Raw genomic sequence first — 23,156 nt, 5'->3', positions numbered from 1 at the left:
AGTTCGAATGGTTAGGATGATCCTCTGGATCTAATTTTTTGTGGACACCCTATCTATGTGAGGGCCTTAAAAATGAATGGTTTGGATCACCCAAATAATGTGGCCCCCACTGTATTTTAAGCTAGTGTGTAGATAACTTATCTACACATGTGTGTAGGAACCGTTTTCTCATATATATATATATATGGAGAAAAGTGTTTCTAGTCTGCCGACTAGAGATCATTCTCTAGTCCGGCGACCAAAAACACTTGGGTCCCACATTTTTTGTGATGATCTAAAGCATTCATTTGATAGGTCCCATCATAGATAGGGTGTCCACAAAAAATCAGCTTCATAGGATCATCTTAACCTTTCCATTTGTGAAGCTAAAAAATAGACAGATTTGTGCCGATTTATAGCCATCCATTTTAAGCTCCACAAATCATAGGGTTGGGATGATCCTATGTAGCTGATTTTTTGTGGACACTCTCTATGTCAGGGCCCATCAAATGAATGCTTTGCATCACCCAAATAATGTGGGACCCATGTTTTTTGGTCGCCTAGAAACACTTTTCTCATATACATGTGCTTGCACTAACATTAGAGTTCTAGTTAAGGGCTATTCTTCCATGGTTTAATGCGGATTTCCAGTACATAATTGGACTGTTCTTCATGAGAATAGCAATCTAAGGTTTATTTTATCCTAGCATAGACTTGCTATCCTCCATTCATGTCGAGAATGTACTGGGAAGGGAATACTATGCAAGTAAGGTAGATCATTCCACGGGTTTATTCAGGATATTATTATCCAAGAATAAGGTAGCTAACTGTTGTCGTTCCACATAGGGATAGAAATCCTTGGATAAACTGTTCCTGAGATTGACTGGATAGGTTTATCTTAAAATTAACTTGTCTGCTCTTCACCAATTTTGTTCTGGTAATATTTTATCCAAGAACAATGGTCTACCGGAACAGAGAATAGCAAGTATAAGGATCAAATAAACCCTACTGAATATGATATAGGGAAAAGATACTCCTCTCTGTATTTACACCTCTCTATTTAGCTTATAGGGTGACTTGTTCTGATTCCTGCAAAGCTCTCTCTCTCTCTCTCTCTTTTTGGGCAGGTGTTCCTGCAAGGCTATCAAAAACCAGTCATAAGTGTTAAATAAAGTGAGTGCCGTTATCAAACTAAGAGATATATATGCTGTAAATGGAAGCCTGATAAAATATCCATACTATCCCAAATGATCATTTCAAATCATCCAGAATTACTATTGAAGAGGCAACTGAGACTTAGCTCATCAACATGATAATTGAACTTTTATTACAAAAAATGGAAGGTGTGGGATACATTTGTAGTGACTGTAACACTCAATTTGTATGATGCACAACACTTCACAAGGCAATAAACCAATGTGAATTCATCAAGGAAGCTTCATACTTCCCAGGATCTTTGCTTGAAAATACCCACTTACACCAGCTACAAAAATTCATGAGAAATGGGGGAGAAAAAGATACCTGAATCTAATTGAACTGGGTGATTCGCATGGGACTTTTGAGCGATTATATATCTCTTTGCGAAGCTGCGTCACTGCTGCTGGGTTAAAGAACTTGATTTATCATCACTCGGCATGCCACACAACGAGGGTAGCTCTTAAGTATTGCAATTTTGGAGAGGCCTTGTAATACCAGATCAAATCAAAGCATTGGCTGTTTATCACTGTTATTAGTCTCTTGATAATTTGGTCCCACCTTTGCCTCTGGTTTGAGATCCCCAACCAAAATTTTGGGCAAAGAAGGGTGTGGATTCGAGGCTTCGGGCCTGGATTTCCAGTACTCTAAACAGACACGATTGCGATCCATTGCCTCTATAGCCTGTAAGGATAAGAAATAGACAGCATAATCAAATTTTAGATTAAAAAACAACCCAATATATTAGGAATAGTGATTATAACTAATGGTAGGGGTCAAAGGAGTTCGTTTTTCTCCTGTTGATAAACCAGGTATTCTACTATAAAACAAGGGCCTTTCTTGGGTTGGTGTGGCAGATTATCCTGCCCCCATGTTTTTTAACAAAACAAGGTGCAGCTCACCAGCTCTACATGAAGGTGGTGGGAGCACATAAAAGGAAAGGAGCCACATAATTAACCACTTTATGACATTTACAAATAAAAGAACTGGTAATATGAAAACATCCAAACATCCGCATACACAATCTACCATTGGGGTATGGAAAACACAAAGCTTCTCTATGGGATTCAGTGGTGGAAAGAATTGAAAGGAAACTTGCTACATGGAAGAAGAATTAACTAACCTTTGGAGGAAGGATTACACACATTAACGCGGTGCAGGAAAATTTTCAAGTGCATTTCATGTCATTGGACAAGATCCCGGCAAAGGTCGGTCGCTAAAAGGGTAGAGATATTACAAAGAGATTTCATATGGGAGGGAGAAGAATCGCATAGAAGACACAGCATCTCACCAAATAGAAGGTGTGTAGAATTAAATCCCAAGTTGGCTTGGGAATTGGCAACATCAGAGTGCAGAAGGCAGCATTGGGGAAGTGGCCGTGGAGATATGGACTAGCGAAGAGTGTTTTATGGAACAAGATCATCGGAGATAAAATATGGACGGGTATGGGGGGATAGGGAGAGTAGAAACCCCGTTATAGGCAAAGGTTCTGGAGCATGGAAGTAGGTTCTGGAGCATGGAAGTCAATTTGTACGTCTAGACCTTTGTATGAACCCTTTTGTTAGATATAGAGCAAGGTTTTAAATTTCGGTCCTCGCCGAAAACGAAATTTTAGCAGAAATCCTCAAATTTCAGCCGAGCACTTGAAATGTCGTTTTTTGGGGCAGAAATTTCTGCCAAAATTACTGAAATTTCAGTAATTTCGGATGAAATTCTGTAAAGGAATAAAAAATTAATATTTTATCAAACATTTCGCCGAAGTTCGACTATTTCGGCAATTTCGGTTTCGGTCCTCACAGAAATCAGAAATTTAGGTCCAAAATTTCAGATTCCGGCTGAAATTTAAAAAACCTTGATATAGAGTGGTCCAAAATTTCGGATTTCGGCCGAAATTTAAAACCTTGATATAGAGTGGGGAGGGGAGGAGTACAAGGTATTGGGTAGATCCATGGATAGGTGACTCGAGTTTATGCCATGCTTTCCTGAGCCTATACACCTTAGCGACCAATAGAATCGAGAGTTTGTGATTACCTAGTTAGGTGGGAGGATGGAAGGGTCTTTTGGGAAATTAGGCTTAGGTGAAACCTTAAAGACGAGGAGGTCACCAGTTTCTCTTCTCTTTTACAGACCTAGCCTGCTTGTTATTACTCTCCCAACCTTCCTGATGAGAGAGTATGGACCCCTGACCCTCAAGGTTTGTTTTCTGTTCGTTCCTTCTTCTTTTTTGAAAGATGACAATTTTATTGATACTATGGAAGTTACATTGGGGACCAGAGGTCCCAACTTGCAATACATAGAATCAATTAAGGGTGGCCAGGAGCATACTCCTAGACTAGCTAAAACCAAGGAGAAAATCTACTAATTCATCCGCTACAGTGAGGACCACCCATCCATGTGCTGCCATCCTGCCAAGTAACTAGTTTACTTCCCTACTATCTAGAATCATTGCCTAGAGAGTCTTCACCACTCCCCAAAAAATCCATAGCACTACCCCATGGCCTCCAAAAGATCGAATCCAACGAAAAGTGCCAAATTTGGGGGCCTCTCATGCAAGGCTTTCCTCAAAACAGACTTGACATCACCATTTAGATAGTCATTTAGTTTGGTGATCTAGGCAAGCCATCAAAACCGGAAGAGACTCATCCATGCTATGCTAAATCTGGGACTCTAGCAGATATACAACCTAAGAAATCGGGATCAGGACTTCCAGAGGGTCGTTGATCGCCAGACCTTCCTCCACCATACGGCAACCCACCGCCTTAATGTGGAACCGATTTTGTCTCCATCCAACCCATAATCCGATCCCCAAAATCCTACCGAAATCCCAGAACAAAAGAGAGAGGGAGAGCTGACTACTGAGGGAAGCTGGTCTTCCCGGATCCTCAAGGGAGGCCATTCCTACTCTGATAAGGATCCTTTCTTCAAAACTAGATGGAGAGGGCCTTTTAATAGCAAAACCAAGGACTATAGAGCCTTCGAACCTCCACTCCTAGAGAAGAGTGCTATGAGTCTGACAGTACGCCTCTCCTACCTACCAACGAATTAATTATCATAGCCTTTTTCAACCCTGGGAACCCCAGCTATAGATTTAGCTATAGGTAGGGCCAAACCTAGAAGGCCTGGAATAGACCTTTAGGAGCCTAAACAATCTGCTAAATTTCTTCTTTACACCCGGTTTGGAACCCAAGATAGAGCTCATTTTATTCATAATGAAATGTTCTTGGGAACTTAACCCCCTGACTGGGAAGATTGAATCTTTGTAAGAACCGCCAGGGGCGCGGTTGGCGAAATTCTTCCTCGCGTATGGAGTATGCTTCCGCCTAATGTGAGGGGCAGGTTTCTTGGGACTCACCAACAAACCCAAATAATCTCCATTCCTCTTTTCAGGTCCCATCATGCCTTTTTCTGGAATAGCTAACGGCTCAATCTCAGGCCTCTCAGCAAGGAAATTTGAATTTGAATTTGAAATCCCAATGGGCCCAACGGCTCACCAAGCAAGGGCCCTGAGGTTGCCGGAGGACGATCCGCCGCTAAGGAGGAACCCGATTCCTGGATGGCAGATTCAGGGGTTTCCTTCGAGAGCTCAACCCCAATGGGATAGTATTGGTCAAAGATTTTGAGCTTTACACCAGAATTAGGGAAGAGCCATCGAGGGGCTAGAATCTTAGCCAAAACGAAAGTCATACAGTTCTGATGGTTGCCCTCCATCTTGATTTCTACAACCTTACCAAAGAGACCCCATAACGCCTCTACCGTAGAAACAGCCCAGGCATGCAAAGGGATGCCATAAAAACGAACCCAAAGCGTCTCCTCTCCTTGAATAAATTCCGTTCTCCATTGTGAGAGGGAAAGAAGATGGTTGTCCAAGGCCACAGATCCCTTAGCAAGGATCTGTGAAGCCTGCGATTCTAAATCAAACATAAAAAGAAATTCGTCCTTTGCCAGTAGAGAAGGGCAATGTAATGGCGGGAATTCCCAGGACACTTGTGCCTATTTCCATAGCTCCTGCAAAGTCTCATTATGGTTTTTCTTTTTCCCGATCAAGCAGGATATGAGAGAACCTAATCGTACATCTACTTCCTTAGATTGCGCCCTAGAAGATCGAGGAATCCATTTTAATGATGATCTAGTCGAATGACACCAGCGACAAACAAACCGCCATTTATAGTTTAGGTATTGACAAGGGGAGCAAAACCATGCCCAAGTCTTTTATCTTGGACATGTTTGGGTCTCCCTAAAGATACTCCTTCCCCACCCCAAGGAGGCAGAGGGGAGGGAGTCAATCTAGCATGAGACCATCTTCTACATCTAAACCGCCATCCATAGTTATGATAGCAACAATCAAGGCATTGCCAATCCTCTTCCCCGCTTTTGTTTTTCAACATCCCTCCAAGAGGCTGCACCTTCTCCCTTTTATCTCAATCAGTTTTTCGATTTGAGGTAACCTTGTATCTCTCTGTCTTTCTTGTCTCCACGATCTTCCCAAACCTTGTGTTTAAACAGGGCAATATCCTTGTTTAGATGACTGGTACCATTTGAAGGACACTTTTAGCTCTTTTTTGGACAAAAATATTGTGATAATTGATACATGGGGGAGTATTTTACAGAGGAAGAAGGCTTTCTTCCAGTGGCTCCCACTTGTCTGTAATATCAGTAGATCAAATTGAAATATGTTCGTTCCTTCTTTTACAAGTTGAGCTCTTATCAACAGAAGATTGCCATTTTCCTCATCAGATTTGCATACGACACACCTATTCGCCAAGAAACAATTCTTGCACTCAAGGATATCCATAGCGTAAATCGTTGCAATTCAAAAAATAAGGATATCCAAAGTGTTGATGCTTCAATGGGCCACCGTCCATCCAAAGCATGGAACATTGCGAGGAATGGTAGCCGATCAAACTTTAGATTAGCGGCAAGACTGCTTAGCCTAACCAAGACAGGAAAAAAGACCGAACCAAAACAAACCCTTAGGGTTCGTTTGGATGCCCGTAGAAGAGTCAGAAAGGGGGAAAATGACGTGGCCGAAAAGGAAATGATAGGAAATAACGGGAATTGGAAAATTTTCACAACTGCGGTAGTTGTTGGGCGGACAAGGGATTTTTATTTATAATCTGGGTAGGGAGGTTGGTGGTTTCGAGTTGCTTCGGATATAGCAGCAACAATGCCAGTCCCTCGTCCTGTGCCTCTCTCGAAGATGACCGACAGATTCCTTGATGGCACGAGCAACGTCTGTATATAGGAGCTACAAAGGGCTTGGGAGGCCGATCCAGATAGTGTTGAAACGCCTCTTTGTGGCCTCTTCTAAGAAGAAGAAAATAAGCCAAAACACAAATCTCCACGAATTAGCCGAACTGTGGAGTGGAGGCTAGTCCACGAAAATAAGCCGCGTGCCCCTCAGCGGAAAATAATCCCTCACCCCATCTCTCAAACTAGCACCAGTCCACGGAAATACGCAAAATCACAAACCTCTACAGCGAAGAGAGAAGGTGCATCAAGAGGGTGCAACGAAAGAGGGTGTTCGGACTAGGGCTCAAAACCATGGTGCATGATGTGGAGACTGGAAAGAGACGGAGCATTTTTAGTCGTCGTCGGCAGATTCATCGTGGAGGAGGAGCACTCATAGTCGTCCGAGGCGATTACAGCGGTGGAGTTGTAAGCCATTTCGCAAGGCATAGATCATTGTCTTCGACACCGTTGTCATCTCCGGCACAAATCAGAAGATTCACAGTCGTTGTCTCCGGCACATTTCAGGATCTGTAGCACAGTCTGTGGCCATTACAGTTGTTAAGGTGGAAGCCATTTCACAAGGACTTGTTTGGACGAGAGAGAGAGAGAGAGAGAGAGAGAGAGAGAGAGAGAGAGAATGAAATGAATTTACTTTCCGCCATAATTGGCTTGATTTAGGCAGAAAATTTGAGAGAACGTTTTAAGTGCCACGTTGGCCGACAGATGACGACAATGAAAATTGCAACTCCCTAAATTCTCCTTTCCATGTCAACTGAAAGCCCATTCGACGACATTTGATGGGAAAGATACGAGATTTCCTTTCCCTTTTCGCCTCTTTTGTGACATCCAAATGGACCCTTGGGATTTGGACCCCAGAAATGACAATCTTCAATACAGGGAGTGATAACCACACCTTCCACACTACTAAATAAAATAGACAACGTGGTAATCTCCTCATTGTTTAGATAGCGGCGACACTACCACCCCCTCCGCCCTTCCCACTTTCTCAAAACAGTGGGTTACCCTGACAACACCTACTTATGAACACCTATAGAGCCTGGAAACTAAAAACTCAGAGGTCCTCAACCCAGCCACACATCTTCCCAAAATCCAACTCTATCCCCCTTGCCAACCCTAAACCTAGTGAATAGAATGAACACCTCTGGTGCTACACACAGACTTCAAAACACCCAAGCCTCGACAATTAACTAATTCTCTACCCACCCACGCCTCCCCATATTTGTAAAGAGAGATTTTTCTCCACAGAGAACTGCGCTCCTCATCCAATCTTCAAAGCCACTTACCTAGAAGAGCGAAATTTCTAATCCAAAGATTCCAAATGCCAAGGCCCCCTTCCGCTTTCAGCCACAAACAATCTCCCAATTAACTAGATGCTTCATCTTCTTCCCTTCCTTCTGGCCTTCCCAAAGAAAATCCCTTTGAAGTTCCAATATTCTTTTAGCCACAATTTTCAGAATTTTGAATATGGACATGAAGTACATAGAAGATAAGCAAGAGTGGCCTTGATTAGTATAACCCTGCCACCCAAAGAAAAGTAGGACTTCTTCCAATGGCTGAGCTTTCTCTCGATACTCTGTACCACCATGTACCAAAGGGATTTATGGGGAATTCAAACACCCACCAGAAAACAAAGGTTAGGAAAAGAAAGGCATTCCACATGACACCCATGAGGCGCCACCAGATCCCCCATGCGACGATCGTCTACATTTGTACTCATAATGAAACTTTTTGCAGCACTCACCTTAAGCCCTGAGACCACCTAAAATCAAGGTTTTAAAGTTTGGTTTCAATTTCAGTCGCCACAAAAAACAGAAACATTTCGGTTGGAAATTTTGGTGGAAATCCTATAAAATCACATAAACGCATGTAAACATATGCAGATGATAGAGTTGTAAGGCGAAATGCAAGAATAAGCACAAATACACACTTAGAAACCATCAAATAGCAAGACAATTATCCATAATGTTCTAATAATATCAAACACCTAGTGATGTACTGTCGCGGCGCGCATTTCTAATAATTCAATATATATAACATTTCACATGTAATTCATAAAAATATTTACATAATACATACACTACACTTACATGCAATTAATATAAATATAATTATGTAACACAACTAGAAGAACCCAACTAGAGCCAGGATTAGAGCCGGATAGATTCCTTTCACTTTCTTCATGAAAATTTTCTAAAGGATTCATTTAGCCGACCCCAACTAGTTTGGGACAAAGGCTTTGTTGAGTTGAGTTGAGTTATGTAACACACGCTAAGATAGTATACTACTAATGCACTTATGAGTTTGGTTTCAATATGCATTTTGGTTTTTGCATCGTTTCGGTGAGGATGGAAAGAAAAGCATTTCTATCATTCTGTGTAGGTTTTGATGGAAATTTAAAACCATGCCTCAAACCACAATAAAATACCTCACGTTCCAAAAGTACTGAGAAGAAGCTCTACAGAAAAAGTGTCGTCTGCAAACTGGAGGTGGGAAACAGAAAGGCCACTACGACCATGGTTTGAAATTTCAACCGAAATCAGAAATTTCTGAAATTTCGGGTTTCGGTCGAGACTGAAATCGAAATTGGGTAAAAGTCGAAACGGTATAAAATTTGATCGAAATTTCATTTTTCCTGAAATTTCAGTGGAATATCCGAAAAAATCTGCATTTTATCCATTATTTAACATTATCGGCCGAAATTTTGTACGATATAAAATGTTTTTTAATTGATTTCTTTGGATTTTGGCCGAAATTTCGAACTTTTGGCTCAAATTTCGGTTTCGGTGGGACAGAAACTCATTCCGAACCCGAAATTTCAAACCATGACTACGACCAGTGGGAAAACCAAGGAACAAACTCGTCTCCACACCCCTGCTCAGTAAACTACTCAAGGCTTCCCCAGCTAAAGTGAAAAGGAAAGGGGATAGGTGACCCCCTCGTCGCATGCCTCTCGAACTCTAAAAAAAATTTAGGAACTTTTCTATTTATACTTTATAATGATAGAGAAATGAAGAGAAGAAATGCAACGCATGTTCCATGAAACCCATCTAGCTCCAAAACCCATCCTGCCCCATCAAACAGTACCCAAAATCCCACATCCATATCATAGGCTTTTTCCACATCCACTCTGCATATAATCCCTGGAGTGTCATCTCTTTTTCTTGAATTGAGGCACTCGTTAGGTATAAGGATCCTGACCGACCCCCCCCCAACATCCATATCATAGGCTTTTTCCACATCCACTCTGCATATAATCCCTGGAGTGTCATCTCTTTTTCTTGAATTGAGGCACTCGATAGGTATAAGGATCCTGACCGACACCCCCCCCCCCCCTGCCCCCTCTCCCTCCCATCATAGAAATAGACCAACATCCTCCCCACACCACTCTTCACCGGATCCCACATCTCTCAAAAGAATGCAGTTGAGAAGTCATCAAGCCTCAAGGCTTCATACTTTTCCATGCCAAAAATAGCTTCCCTATCCTCTGATAATTTGTTGAATCCAAGATCATCGAGATTAGGTTAACTTCTTCCTTCTGACTTATAAAGCTTCTGGTAAAACTCAAGAATGGCCCCTTAGTTCACTCCCTTCTCTCCACAAAATGCCCACTGACTCTTACATAGTTAATCTGCTAATTATTCTTCTGGCTCTAGCATTTCTATGAAAAAATGCCGTGTTCATGTCCTCTGCCTTTAGCCAGAAGGCTACAGAGCGTTGTCTCCAAGAAATCTCTTCCCACTTTATAACCTCCTCATATTCCTTCCCTGCTGTCTCGATTCACACTCCTCGAGAGTTTATATGGTTCTATGATATTTTAGATTACTATGTTGTGTAAGTTAATTATTTTCGTACCTCCCTTTCTTGTAGTGTTTTATTTGTCATATTACTAGCATGAAATTCGGTTTTTTGTTTTATGGTACTATTTCTTTTCTTTCTTTATCAAAATGATCCCTCCTTCCTTGGCAAACCCCCTAGGCATCATTTAGCATGGTTTAGGCGTTATTACTACCATATGTAGGGCCACCTCATGAAATGCACCAACTACTGTGCCCATCCAAGTGAACCGTAACAGTGAAAATTTGGTGTGAATCACACTTTTGATATGTTAGCATGCCACCTAAACCTATTGTATGATATTTTAGATCACTATGCAAGTTAAATACTTCCATATCTCCCTTTTTTGTGGTATTTTATTTGTCATATTAGTATATTACTGGTATGAAATTAGTTTATTTTATGGTCTTGTTAGTTATTTTTTAAATCAAGATGATCCCTCATTCCTTGGAGTCTTGGACAACCACCTAGGCATCATCTACCATTAGTCTAGGCATGATGACTACAAAATGTAGATCCCACCTCATGAATGCCTCCAATTACTGCACCCATGCATGTGAACAGTACGAGCGAAAATTGGAGTGAATAACACTTTTGAGAGGTAGCCATGCCACGAAAACATGTCCTCATTCAATATTTTAGAGTTAGAGGAAAAACTTCAGCTTTCAAGGGTTGTAAGCTACTAAGCTTGGCTTAAGTGACAAAAAAACTGGTTGACCTCATGTCCTAGACTCCTAGCAATAAGGACAGAATCACAAGGTTCATGACACCAAGAGGGGTTTTCGAGTAATTTACCTGAATGATTCCCGGTGAAGAAAACCCAAACATTTCGAGGCCATCAAGGCACCCAGGAGGCTGTAAAGGTGGAAGGCTTATTCTCCCCAGGTTATGTTGTTTCTGTATCTCAGTATTCACTCTCTCTCTGACCATATCCCAAGATTTGGCAGCAGAGAGATGTATGAATACCTCAGTCGGGCATTCCTCCACCATAACCTGAAAAACCAGGAAGATAGGTAATCAGATGTTCCGGAATCATCCACAAAGTTCAGAAATAATATATCTATATTTAATCCCCAATGCGAGAGTTGAGGGGGGATTCATTGTTGTGTGTACAATAATATGGTTTTAAGATTCTAAGTGTTATATATTTCAAATTGGATCATAAAACCACAAGACCAGCACAAATTAAATCACAGAATAGGAACATAAATTGCATGATGATTCTAATTTTATTTAAATAAAATAAAATCAACGATATGCACCAAAAATTTGGTCAATATGTAACATATAATGGCATTTCCAAGTAATACCGAACTTAAATAGAGCATGCAGACCAGCAAGAAAACAAAAGAAGTCAAATCTTTCTTTGTTGCCTATGTTTCATTCCATCTTGATTTGGTCTAAAAGATAAAACTATCGTTGAAAATATTAACAAGCTTGACACTGTATGCCATTCCATTTACAAGTGAATTGTAGGATTTTTCTACAATTTTTGTCAAATAAATTACAAGGTAAACTATGATCCTTTTTGTATGCAATTTGAAACAAATTGTAGGGTTTGAAACAAAATTCATGAAAGGGGGATAATAAATGTTCCTTCTTTGTTTACTAGGTAGGAACTCTCCTTAAGGGGTTTTATGACTAATGACAAAGAAACTCAATAGTTATAAAGCCACTGCAAGACAGCTGTCATGGTTAGAAAAGGGGGCACATTTATCATCACGCTTCATGAAATTTAAGATGGACAAGGGCCCTTTCATGAATTATGTTTCATATAATTGTAAACCTTGCCAGGTATGAGCAAGGTTTACAAAAATTTTGGTTTCGGTCATCACAAAAACGGGAATGTTTCGGCCGGTTGAAAATTTCAGTGGAAATCTGGTAAAATTATGGAAATATATGGAACATAAGCAAAAGATAGCATTTTAACATGAAACTTTAGGAAATGCTAGATTAAGCACAAATGCATACTTAGAAACCATCACATAAGCAAGATAATCATCCATAATGATTTAACAACATCTAACACCTAGTGACATGCATTGCCGCGAATGTCTGATAATTCAGTACATACCACATTTCACATGTAATCCATATAAATATGTATACATAATTATATTACATTTCACATATAATTCTGTTTTCTTTTTCTTTTTTTTCTAAAATGGACATTTTACGTATAATTCATATAAATATAAATATGCAAGACATACTGATATAGTATATCATTAATACACTTAAGATTTTGATTTAGGCATGCTTTTCCGTTTCGGTGCGGAGGGAGACGGAACCATTTCGGTGCTTTCATGCCTGTTTCGGTGGGAATTTAAAACCATGGGTATAAGACAGCATTGCTCCAAACATCTATGTATGTATATCATGCTGAAAACAGAATTACTCTGCACCTAACGAAGTACTGGCGTTGAAGTTACAGCCCCAGGCCAAATTGATATCAGAATCATCTAGTATCACATAAAATTTTAATTCAAGCACAACAAGTTTAAACTGTGCTTAGAAATTTCCTACAAGGTTTAAGTTTATAAGAGACGTGTCGTTTTCTATGTTACATCGATACTTCCGAGGGGGTCGCTTACCAAAATCTAGTAGTTGCCAAATTAAGCTTGAAGTCTGTAGCCAAGATGTAGCCATGACATAGCAATGTATCACATCTGGGCAAAATGTAGTTTCTTCAGAAAAACCAAAGAATACGAGGTCCACAGACCACCTTTTGATGTTAGTAGCTACTACACTTAGAGGAACCATTTTATCAATCGCCAAATGCCCTAGAAAGATCAAAATTTGCTTGTGTTGGGCTTCTATGTTATGAAGCCAAAGTGAACAAAGGAAGCAAGTCCATTGATATTGTGATGTTACGAAAGAAATATAAGGATACGATTCAAATATGAAATGACCAAAAGCATAAAGAAGCAATATTACTTAATATCTTCGGTAACTAATATTAGTTAAGCATTCTCAGAAAAGCAATGATCAAGTGAGAACAGGACCCAAAAACAAATCAACCTGAATATCCATAAACAAATTAAGTGATTACATTAAATTATGTTAGTAAATCAAGATAGGAGAGCAAAAAAAATTACCATAAATAGTGGCCCAGGCAATCCTGCGTCTAGGATTTGTGAGACATAACAGCACATTTTTGTTGGATCTAGCACGCTTAAGTACCTAGCTCGACTTCTAAATCCTGCAATTATGAGGAAATCAGTCCAGATCATTTACTCTCTTGAAGAAAAATCAGCATTAGAGCATATGAAATGTAGGCAATATACCCTTGGGGAATATGGCTTGGCTGTTAGACCATAACTTTCCAGATAACACGACGCCAAATTCTAGAGGCTCAACAGTACAGTTGACTCTTCGCACTACCTTTGCCATGCGAGGACCCTTCTGCCGATAATATCTGTCCAGATTATTAGGTGCACAAGATGGGTTTGCAGTAACATACCGTCCTCTATTTTGTAGTTTTGGACCATAATCCAACCCTAGATTTTCATGTTTATCATTGCTGTTTTGTTTACCCTCTACATCTGCCATATTACAATCACCAGGTTCCTTTAAAGACAACATATTTTTTGGTGCCATGAACTTGTTATCTGTGCATATTTCATCTTTCACATAGTCTTCAACTTTTACACTCGCAGAACGCGAGAAATAATCAACAGTTTCCATAACTGGTAGCAAATTAGAATCCCTTTCACTCATCACGGAGGCATTAGTCTCAGGTGTATTCAAAACTTGATCCTTCTTATAATTACAGGGTGTGACCTTATCGTCGTGATCTGTCAGCCTCAAGGAAACCTCTGGAAACTTTGCAGTAGCTTCTTTCATTGTTTTATTCGAAAATGCCACATCCACATTGTCACCTTCATCATCACTAAGAAGTATAATATCATCTCCTGAAAATGAAATTTTGTTTGTTTCGGACTCTATTGCATTCGATTTGCTCAAAGGCTCAGTATGTGACACGTCTTCTTGAGAAAGCTGACAGGTTGGAACACATAACGAATTGGAATCTGAAACGAAGCACCCTTCTCTAAACTGGCGGCTGTGATCTTCTACTTTTATTTCAGGTAAAGACCTATGACCTTCTACTTTTATTTCAGATAAAGACCTATCCGGTACACATGGGTCATTTAGCATCTCAATCCGATTCGCTCTACTAAAATAGCTTCCCTCTTTAGAAGCCAATAAAGCTGACGAAGGATTCATTTCTTTGCATTGTGAAGAAGGATCACCTATGCTAACACTTAAATTAACAGATAAAGTTGTTTCTTCTTGCAGTGTAGGACTCGCTACAATGCCAGTTGAACTAACTCCATTTAGTGAACTATCCTTCTGTGGCGTTCCTTCAGCGGATGACTGAGAGACTTGTGATTTGTCTTTGGCAACATAGGAACTCAAAGCCAGTCCAAGATCTAGATATGCCCATCTATATATCGCGCTCAATTTTCCTCCCAAAGCTTCAACTAGGATATTTAATTCGCTGATTTCATAACGGAAAAGGAAAAACCTTGAGCTCCAATTACAGGAACACAGTTGCTTTGCATGAATCAAACATGCATATCTGTCGGGAGAACAATGACAACCGGCAGCCGAGAGGTGCAAATCATAGAGACATACAACGCATTCCCTCTCAGTGGTCTCATCAAAGCTTCTTTCCATTTTCCTTGACTGTGAAGGACTACACAAAAAATCCCTTCTCACGCGCTCCATCTCAACACGTGACTATGCAAAAAGAAGGCAGAGTCAAATGCAAAACGATCATAGTCTAAAATTCTATCAGATATGCTCCTTACGGAACTATGTCACAAATATCTCCCATATTTTCAAAATATCGCATTTTTATCGTGACATTTTGATAAAACGACAAAAACCTGAACTAATCCCAAGATTTTAAAAAATACAGATATTTTGATTTTTTATCATAAAATATCGCGATAATATCACGATATTATCCTGATATTTTTACAATATTTTTATTTTATATTTTTTTCTTCAATTCTATATAATTATATACTTTTAAATAATTTTTATCATTTTTCCCGACATAAACCCAAAAAAAATAAAAAATACATATATCCCAAGATTTTCCCTTGCCGAGAAATTCCCAAGAACGATATTTGTGACATAGTTACGGAATAAATAATTTGACCATGAATACCAAGCATTGTAAAATTTACCTTTAGTGCCTTTGCTAAGATCCCATCCTTTCCGCAGACATCTTTCCATCTTAGATTATCTACCGTGTTCTTCCTCAGTAATAGTAGCTCCCAATGTGCCCTAACCGCCTCTCTAGCTGCCCCTAGCAATAACTTGTCATGGGATACAGTTGTCTTGCGAGCCTGCTCACGATAAAGCTCTACGGCACTCTGACCATGAGGCAACCAATCAACAGGAGCTACATTTACAGCCTCTGCACAATTAAAGCCGCAATTGAAACCTGAATGATATGCTCGGGGGAAGGTGAGGACAAACTCCCTAGGATGCTGAACACACCGATAAACTGGTACACCCTCAGATTTTAATATGGAAGGGGACAATTGTGTGACCTGAGTGAAAAAAAATAGACATGAAAGGTTAGAGAATAGTTCCTGTAGATACCCAACTCAACTCAACTAAGCCTTTGTCCCAAACTAGTTGGGGTCCTGTAGATACCCAAGGATTTAAATTTCGATTTCGGTGGAAATATCGGCAGAAATCAAGTTAAATTCAGTGATTCAGTATTTTTAAAAATTTCGGATGAAAATTACCAAATTTTGGGAATTTCGGCAATTTTGGTGGAAATCTTAAAATTTTGGTCGAAAATTTTAAATTTTCAGTGGAAATCTTGTAAATAATACGAAAGTTCGCCAAAATCCTGTGAAAAACACCGATTCAATGTAGTTTCGGAGTCAGTTTGGACTGAAACCGAAATATTTCGGCTTAAATTTCGGATTTCGGCCAAAATTTAAAACTATGTAGAGATCTATACAGATACTAAAAAAATACAGCTAGGTCTTGCTTTGATTGGTCACCATGCCTGAACGGGTCCTATGTATGTGTCACACGCATATCAACATCTCAAATATGCCAGAAAATATAAGTATCCTCATTTGGGTAAATGATGCAAACACAAATTGTTACTCACAAGCTTATGGAGCAAGTCGGGCTGTTCTTCAAATAAGTCACGTAAATGCTTCTTCATAGCTGCTTCCAATTTTAGGGCATCCCTTCCAGGTACACCATACCACAATTTTGGAGCACCCCAGTGCATGTAATTCAGTGAATACAAATGATGGTCCTCAACATGCTGTTATCAAAAAAATACATAGATAAATAACAATGCCCGCAACAAGAAAACAGTAAGAAGGATATGTATTTTTCGATAATAAGCATGAGATAATTGCAACAACTAAAACAGTGTTTTCAAATTGTTTGACTGGACCATACCCAACAAAAGGATGAAAAGCACATCCCTACGTACAACCACGGCACAAGAACACCAGAAATATCTCCACTTTCGAATGACAGCACAGAACCTGGAAGCCGGGAAAAATTATTCAAGTTCCAACCGGATTGTTCATACACTCCCTGCTGATCAGAAATTATCGGTGGCTTTGCTTTAGAAAACCCACTACCAAACACACCAGTTTCAATATCAGCCCCATAAAGTACCTGCAAGGGCATGACACTTAAAGTAAGCGACATAAAACATAATAAAAAAAGAGAAATCTAACTCATTTGAACCGGATTATTTTCCCAATGTTAAAGTATAAAAGATTAAATAACGCCATCTCAAACGGCTTAAGCTTCTGGAGTAATTGGTTGTTTCACATGGTATCAGAGCAAAAGCCCTTGGTTCAAAACTCCTTGATATTAAAAATCAACATGTAATGGCCAACCCAAAAGAGGGGCCACATGTGCCACGTGTAGACCAACCATAAAAAGAGGGGCCACACGCGAGGGGGAGTATTGAAGTATAAAAGATTAAATAATGCAATCTCCAACGGCTTAAGCTTTTGGAGCAATTGGTAGTTTCGCACCCATCATACCTCAACCTCTTCAGTTGGTTTCTCAACCATCCGCCAGTATTCACCTTCAATAGTCTCCATGGATGGTTCAATTGTCTTCATTGATGGTTCACTCAGCTTTTGAAAATTGTCCTGATTTGATCTTGAATCTGTGTCGGGGTTTATGTGAAAATACTGTTCCTTGAAATCATTTGCGTACTTTTGAAAAGCTTCAAGAGTGAACTGGGGACCGGGCTCAAACCCAAACCTCTCGGATTCATTTGAGTATCCACGTTGGTTAATTTCAGCAATATCCCCATTACTCTCCTTGCATTCCACGCCCATTTTCAAGCATCTTCTCCTTTTCCTCTTCATATTGTTATAATATCTGAATATCTTTCTCCTTGATATCCGATTTTGAAGCTGGTCAACTTGCTGGATACGAGTAGCAAACTTTGAATTTTTCCACATAGTATTTTCCTTGAGAGGGCATGGGGGCTTCCAAGAAGGTGGGGGGACAATGCGACAAATTCCATATGGCTCAGCGGCCTGCCGGATGCTCGCGATATACTTGAGAGTATCTTTAAACTCCTGGATACAAAGTTCAAATATCTTTCAGAAATCAGTTTTTTTTCATGGAAAACACATTTATAATAATGAAATATAGTAACAGCAATGACGAGACAATGACAATGAAATCAAATATTCAAAAGCTAAACATTTCATTTATATATATATATATATATATATATATATACTATGATATAATGACCTCGTCATTTGGGTAAAATACAGGAGCGTCGTCGAGGATAGGCCTTCGTGCATCTTCTGGGTGCCAACTTGCTGTGACTGTGACCTGTTTAAAGACAGTAACCGTCATTTAAGTACACATTAATCTCCAGTTAAGCATATCAAGACATATACAGGAAAGAAAGGGAGAGAAACTAATATTGCAATACCGTATCAAGATGGATTAACTCAAAGAGAGAACATAAAGGCCCTGTTCGTTTAAGATTATGACAACCGATTGTGAGTCCAAAACCAATTATAGGAGTCAAAACTATGTTTAAATTTAAGTCCAATAATTGGTTTCGGACTTGCAATCGGTTGGCATAATCTTAAACGAACAGGGCCAAATAGTGTCATCTTACATTGGGACTTCCCAAGTTTTTTTTTTTTTTCTATATGTCGACACTAGGGGACATCTGGGCAGTCCTCAATAACATGACACTCCTGCACATGAATGGTTGAAATGTCAAAGTAGCATAATGATAAAGTGTCATGTGTGATTACAGTAAGATGCAATCCTTTTGTGGAAATACTTCGTATCATCAGGTGACAAGGTTAGAGAGAAGGATCAGTGTCCATTCCACCCACCCACGTTTTCTGTTACGCCTCAGTTTCTCTCCGGCCCTGTTTGGATAGCAAGAAAAATGCTTCTGATGGAAAGTTATTTCATAGAAAAAAAAATTTCTTTCCACAATTTAGACGGTAATGATATGATTTATGGTTAATTTAGAGGGGTATTGTCACAAATTAAAGTCCTAAGTAAAAATTGAATATGGTTGGTTCAAGTCTTTTTTTTTTGTATGTAAAAAAGTAGGAAATTTTAGAAATATTTTTCCTTTCCAAACTTTTCCAGAAAATTCCTGGAATCCAAACAGGGCCTCAATGAAGAACAGTTTCCTCTATGGAGAAGATTTCTCTCCCCTTGTAGTCAAGCTCGCTTCATTCTCACGGTGTCTAGAAAATACTCCTAGGTGATGCCTCATGCTTTATAAGGTTTTATTTTATATTTTACGTCATTTATATCATTATATGCATTAACCCTAATTATCAATTAATCATGGCTCTTGTTACTCTTTGTTTTTCAGTTTTTTTCTTTTGGAGGCTTTCCATAGCAATTTATGTACAGTGTGTGATGTCTGAATACGGTGTAATACTCAAGTGGGCATAACTTTATGAAATAGGAATTGCACGGTGTTTCGTGTTCATTCAAAATGATTAATCTTCATGTTTTTTTTTGTTTGCCAATTGTCATTCATTGGAACTAAATTGATATTTTTTTAAAGATTCCCTTTTTATTTCTTATATCTTTTCTCAAGGAATTTATTCTAATCAGTAATCACTAATTAACTTCCTTTTTGTATGGAAGTCCACCCATATCTAGATGTCTGGCGTTAGTTATGCTAGATACTTGAAGACATTATGACACTAGGCAGCTTTCCACAGTTGGAAGTAACGTTGTTGACATTAAGACACATAAACATAAAAAACAGGAGAACCAGATATCATGATAATAAAAGAAATTAACCTTTTGGCAGTCACTACATTCAACGCATCCACGAGTAACTCCTTTTGGTAGGCGACATATTGGAGAACTATCCTGTAGTAAATGGCATCATCAGAGCATGGTATATGCATATGATACACTTCAAGATTTAGCATTTCATGGTCACAAGATTCACAATGTACCAAGAAGTACATCAAGCAAATACATATAAAATGTTAAAAAAAAAAACACCCATAACAAGACGACCACCATAAAAGTATTCAACCAAAGCCAAAGCTTGAAGAAAGGACAATTAAAAAATTACTGACTTGATCAAAATTTTCAGAATCTGACTCATCCTCAGAGCTATTATCAAATTTGCTGTAATTTATCCACGGTTTACGCCTAAGGGACCTCGTAAGTTTCACATCATCACTGATGTTGCACTCACTATCCATTTGTGACTGTCCTGAATCAGAAGCACCTCTAGACTCCATGCAACTCATTGTGGCATCATCATAGACCCTCTTCAAGGTGAATGAAGTGAGTGACACAAAACCAGGTGGAACTAAAGGTATCTCGGCTTTGTTTTCCTTAAACGAGCTCAATTGCATTCTGTCCCCATCAATTCTAGAAAGCAAAAAATAAAAAATAAACAGAGATAGAGAGAGAGAGAGAGAAAACATTATGTAAATTTTGAACTAAAAGTCATGATGTTCCAGGGACGGACTATTCCCTTCCCTTGTAATAAATTATTAGGAGAAATATTATAAAGATGTAAAGGACTAGAAATTATGAACCTACCATAGAACTATATGGCAGCAACAAGTGTCTGGCAGTGTCCACCAACAGACAATGGTGCATGCTGCAGATGCTGAACTTATATTGAAGAGTGCATCTGTAATAAAAGCGACGAAGAAACAATAACACGATCAGAATATAATATCTTCATTAACATTATTGGTGGAAATTAACTTTGCAGAAAGTTTTATCAAGGAAAAATCAAAACATGCATGCACAAGAAAAATAACATCCCTACAAAAACATAACAGAAAATTTTTCCAGTGGTAAAAAACATGTCTCATCAATGAGAAGCAATGCATATTCTCCAACAAATTATTCAAGGCCAAGAAAGACATAAAGATCCAACCACTAGGTGTTCTCACTACCCTTGCAAGTAACAGTCAGCTACCTTCATGGTAGCAGCTGTCAGAAAATATCCAGCAGCAAAGACAATTTCTGGTGCCCCTTTGATTGATTTTCCACATGTTAATTTCTCTAAAATTGTATCTCTTTTTCTTTTCTTTTCTTTTCTTTTTTGGATAAGATATGGAAATGTCAAAAATTACATCGAGACAGATTTCGTTATGTACAACGAAGGACTAGAGGCACCCTCCTCTTTTGCTAATCTATCTGCTATACCGTTGACTCCCTGAGAGTACTCTTAAAAGAAACAAAATGATTTTTACATATGTCATTGATTTAATCTATGAATGACCAATCATCCACAGTCCAAAGTTGTGCCAAGAGGCCCACTTGATACTGTTAATGACTTGGTGTAATCCCCTTCCAACAAAAGATTTCCCCCTCATCTCCTAAGCAAAGTCTCAGACCCATGGGTAGAGCAAGAGCTTCCGCCTCGTTTGAATTTTTTATACTAATTGGACAAGGAAAAGTTTCAAAAATCCTTATTTCCATCACTAAAAATGCCCCATTCCTGTCAGATCTGGGTTCCCAATGGGTCTCACATCGAAATTTAGTTTGATACCATTCGACAACATTTGGTGCCAAATAGCGCACCTTGAATTTCTACTTGGTCTCTTTCTCCTCAAATATTCTCTTTGATACCATTAACCCAACATTAAACGCCGAATGGTGCACCTTGAATTTCTACTTGGTCCCTTTATCCTAAAAGATTCTTTTGTTTCTTCCATTCCAAATTTCCCATGTCCCTACTTATGGCACCAATCCCCTGAGGATATGACCTTTGTCCCCAGATGCGCGAATCTCCAACTCGCTAGAACCTTTATTACAGATTTTGAGGGGAAAACCTTAAGCCAAACCACCAAAGGATCGTGTTCCACATCTTGAATGCCATTTTACAGTGAATGAAGATATGGTTGCAAAACGAGCATCTATTAGCTATGCATAAACGATTGGAAGGATCATCCCCAACAACATGAAGAAGCCCAATTGGTGCTGTGCTTATTCATAATCAAATGGTGCCCACATAACACCTAGAACAGTTAATGGATTTCAAAAGAAACGGTGAGAGAGAGAGAGAGAGGTAACCTTGTCTTTTGACAAATTTTGACTTTGGTCAAACTGTCAAAACAGTCATTTCTCACATCTGTTGGGTTTTTGTACGTTTGGGTTGGGGGGCGTTGAGATCGCCGCAGATTTGGGTTTTTATTTTTGGATTTTGCTAATTGGATTAAGAGTCTATTATTACCTTTTTGGGAGATAGCTGAAAAGCTAACTTTCCGAATTGGTTAGTCATTTCTAAGAGGTCAAGTCAATAGAGTTAGTTTCTATTTTGAGTTCATGCCATTTTTTCATAGAAGGAAGAATCCATAGGATAGTTTCTAATTCCGTCTTTGAGTTCAATTGAAGTTGTAGGCTAGGATGGCGACTAAAAGTGGTCGCAGTGATTGTTTCCTAATTTGGAGCAAGGTTGAAAATTTCGATTTCAGTAAGCGTTTCGATCGCGATGGAAATAGAAATATTTCGGTTTCGGTTCGGATGGAAATTTTGGTGAAACTCTCGTGAAATCATGAAACATATGGAAATATATGCAAACGATGGCTATTTAAGATCAAACTTCAGGAGAAGCTAGAATAAGCAGAAATACACACTCAAAAACCATTACATAAGGAAAATAAACCACCCATAATGGTTTAACAACGCCAAACTTCTAGCGGCATGCGTTGACGCTGATGTCTGATAATTCAAGACATACTACATTTCCCATGGAATTCATATAAATATTTATACATAATACACACGCCACAGTTTACATGCAACTCATATAAATATATTTATGTAACACTTACTAATATAGTATACCACTAATACACCACAGGAAAAGAAGAAAGGGAGTAATCTGAGGCAAGACTAGATCAAAAAATCCAATACAAGAAAAGGCAAGGCCTAGGCTACTGGTGAGATGAAGATCATAAGGTATTGATCATTATCATGACGCATGGATCCTCGATACAGGATGTTCTTTTCACATGTGCTCACATAGACATTGGTCCTCTACATGAGCGATTGAATGGTAGCTCAATTTTGAGGGGGAATGAGAATCCATGCAAGACAATTGGGATAGGCACAGTGAAGATAAAGATGTACGATAGAGCCATTAGAACCTTGACAAGAGTTAGACATGTTCTAAAGCTGAAGAAAAATTTGATTTCTTTAAGTGCTTTAGAGTGGACTCTAGTGAATGCTGGTATATTGGAGACAGTGGAACTTTGAAAGTTCTAAAAGATTCTCTGATGCAGGCTAGGGAGAGAGAAGAAGAAGAAGAGAAGTAGAATTAGAATTAGGAGGGAAGAAATTGGGAAGAGAAGGAGATTCAAAATACGTAATCAAATCAAAAAAAAAAATTTGAATGGTAT

At 39.1% G+C, this 23,156-nt stretch overlaps 1 protein-coding gene across 1 annotated transcript; it reads right to left on the bottom strand.

Moving 5' to 3' along the window:
• Positions 1-1,285: 1,285 nt before the first annotated feature.
• Positions 1,286-20,161, bottom strand: LOC143858384 (putative lysine-specific demethylase JMJ16). The gene is given in 12 exon segments (XM_077369021.1): positions 1,286-1,857; positions 11,053-11,250; positions 13,356-13,459; positions 13,545-15,000; positions 15,456-15,824; positions 16,403-16,564; positions 16,705-16,929; positions 17,307-17,855; positions 18,037-18,120; positions 19,579-19,650; positions 19,866-20,134; positions 20,137-20,161. Coding segments are annotated over 12 exon segments (3,690 nt in total). The 3' UTR covers positions 1,286-1,680.
• Positions 20,162-23,156: the final 2,995 nt, after the last annotated feature.

This window comes from Tasmannia lanceolata, unplaced genomic scaffold (assembly GCF_043159265.1).
Source record: "Tasmannia lanceolata isolate RefF3 unplaced genomic scaffold, GAP_Taslan_0.1 ptg000026l, whole genome shotgun sequence".
Taxonomy (NCBI): domain Eukaryota; kingdom Viridiplantae; phylum Streptophyta; class Magnoliopsida; order Canellales; family Winteraceae; genus Tasmannia; species Tasmannia lanceolata.
Note: the sequence above shows the minus strand (reverse complement) of the source record. Positions and strands in the feature narration are given on the sequence as shown.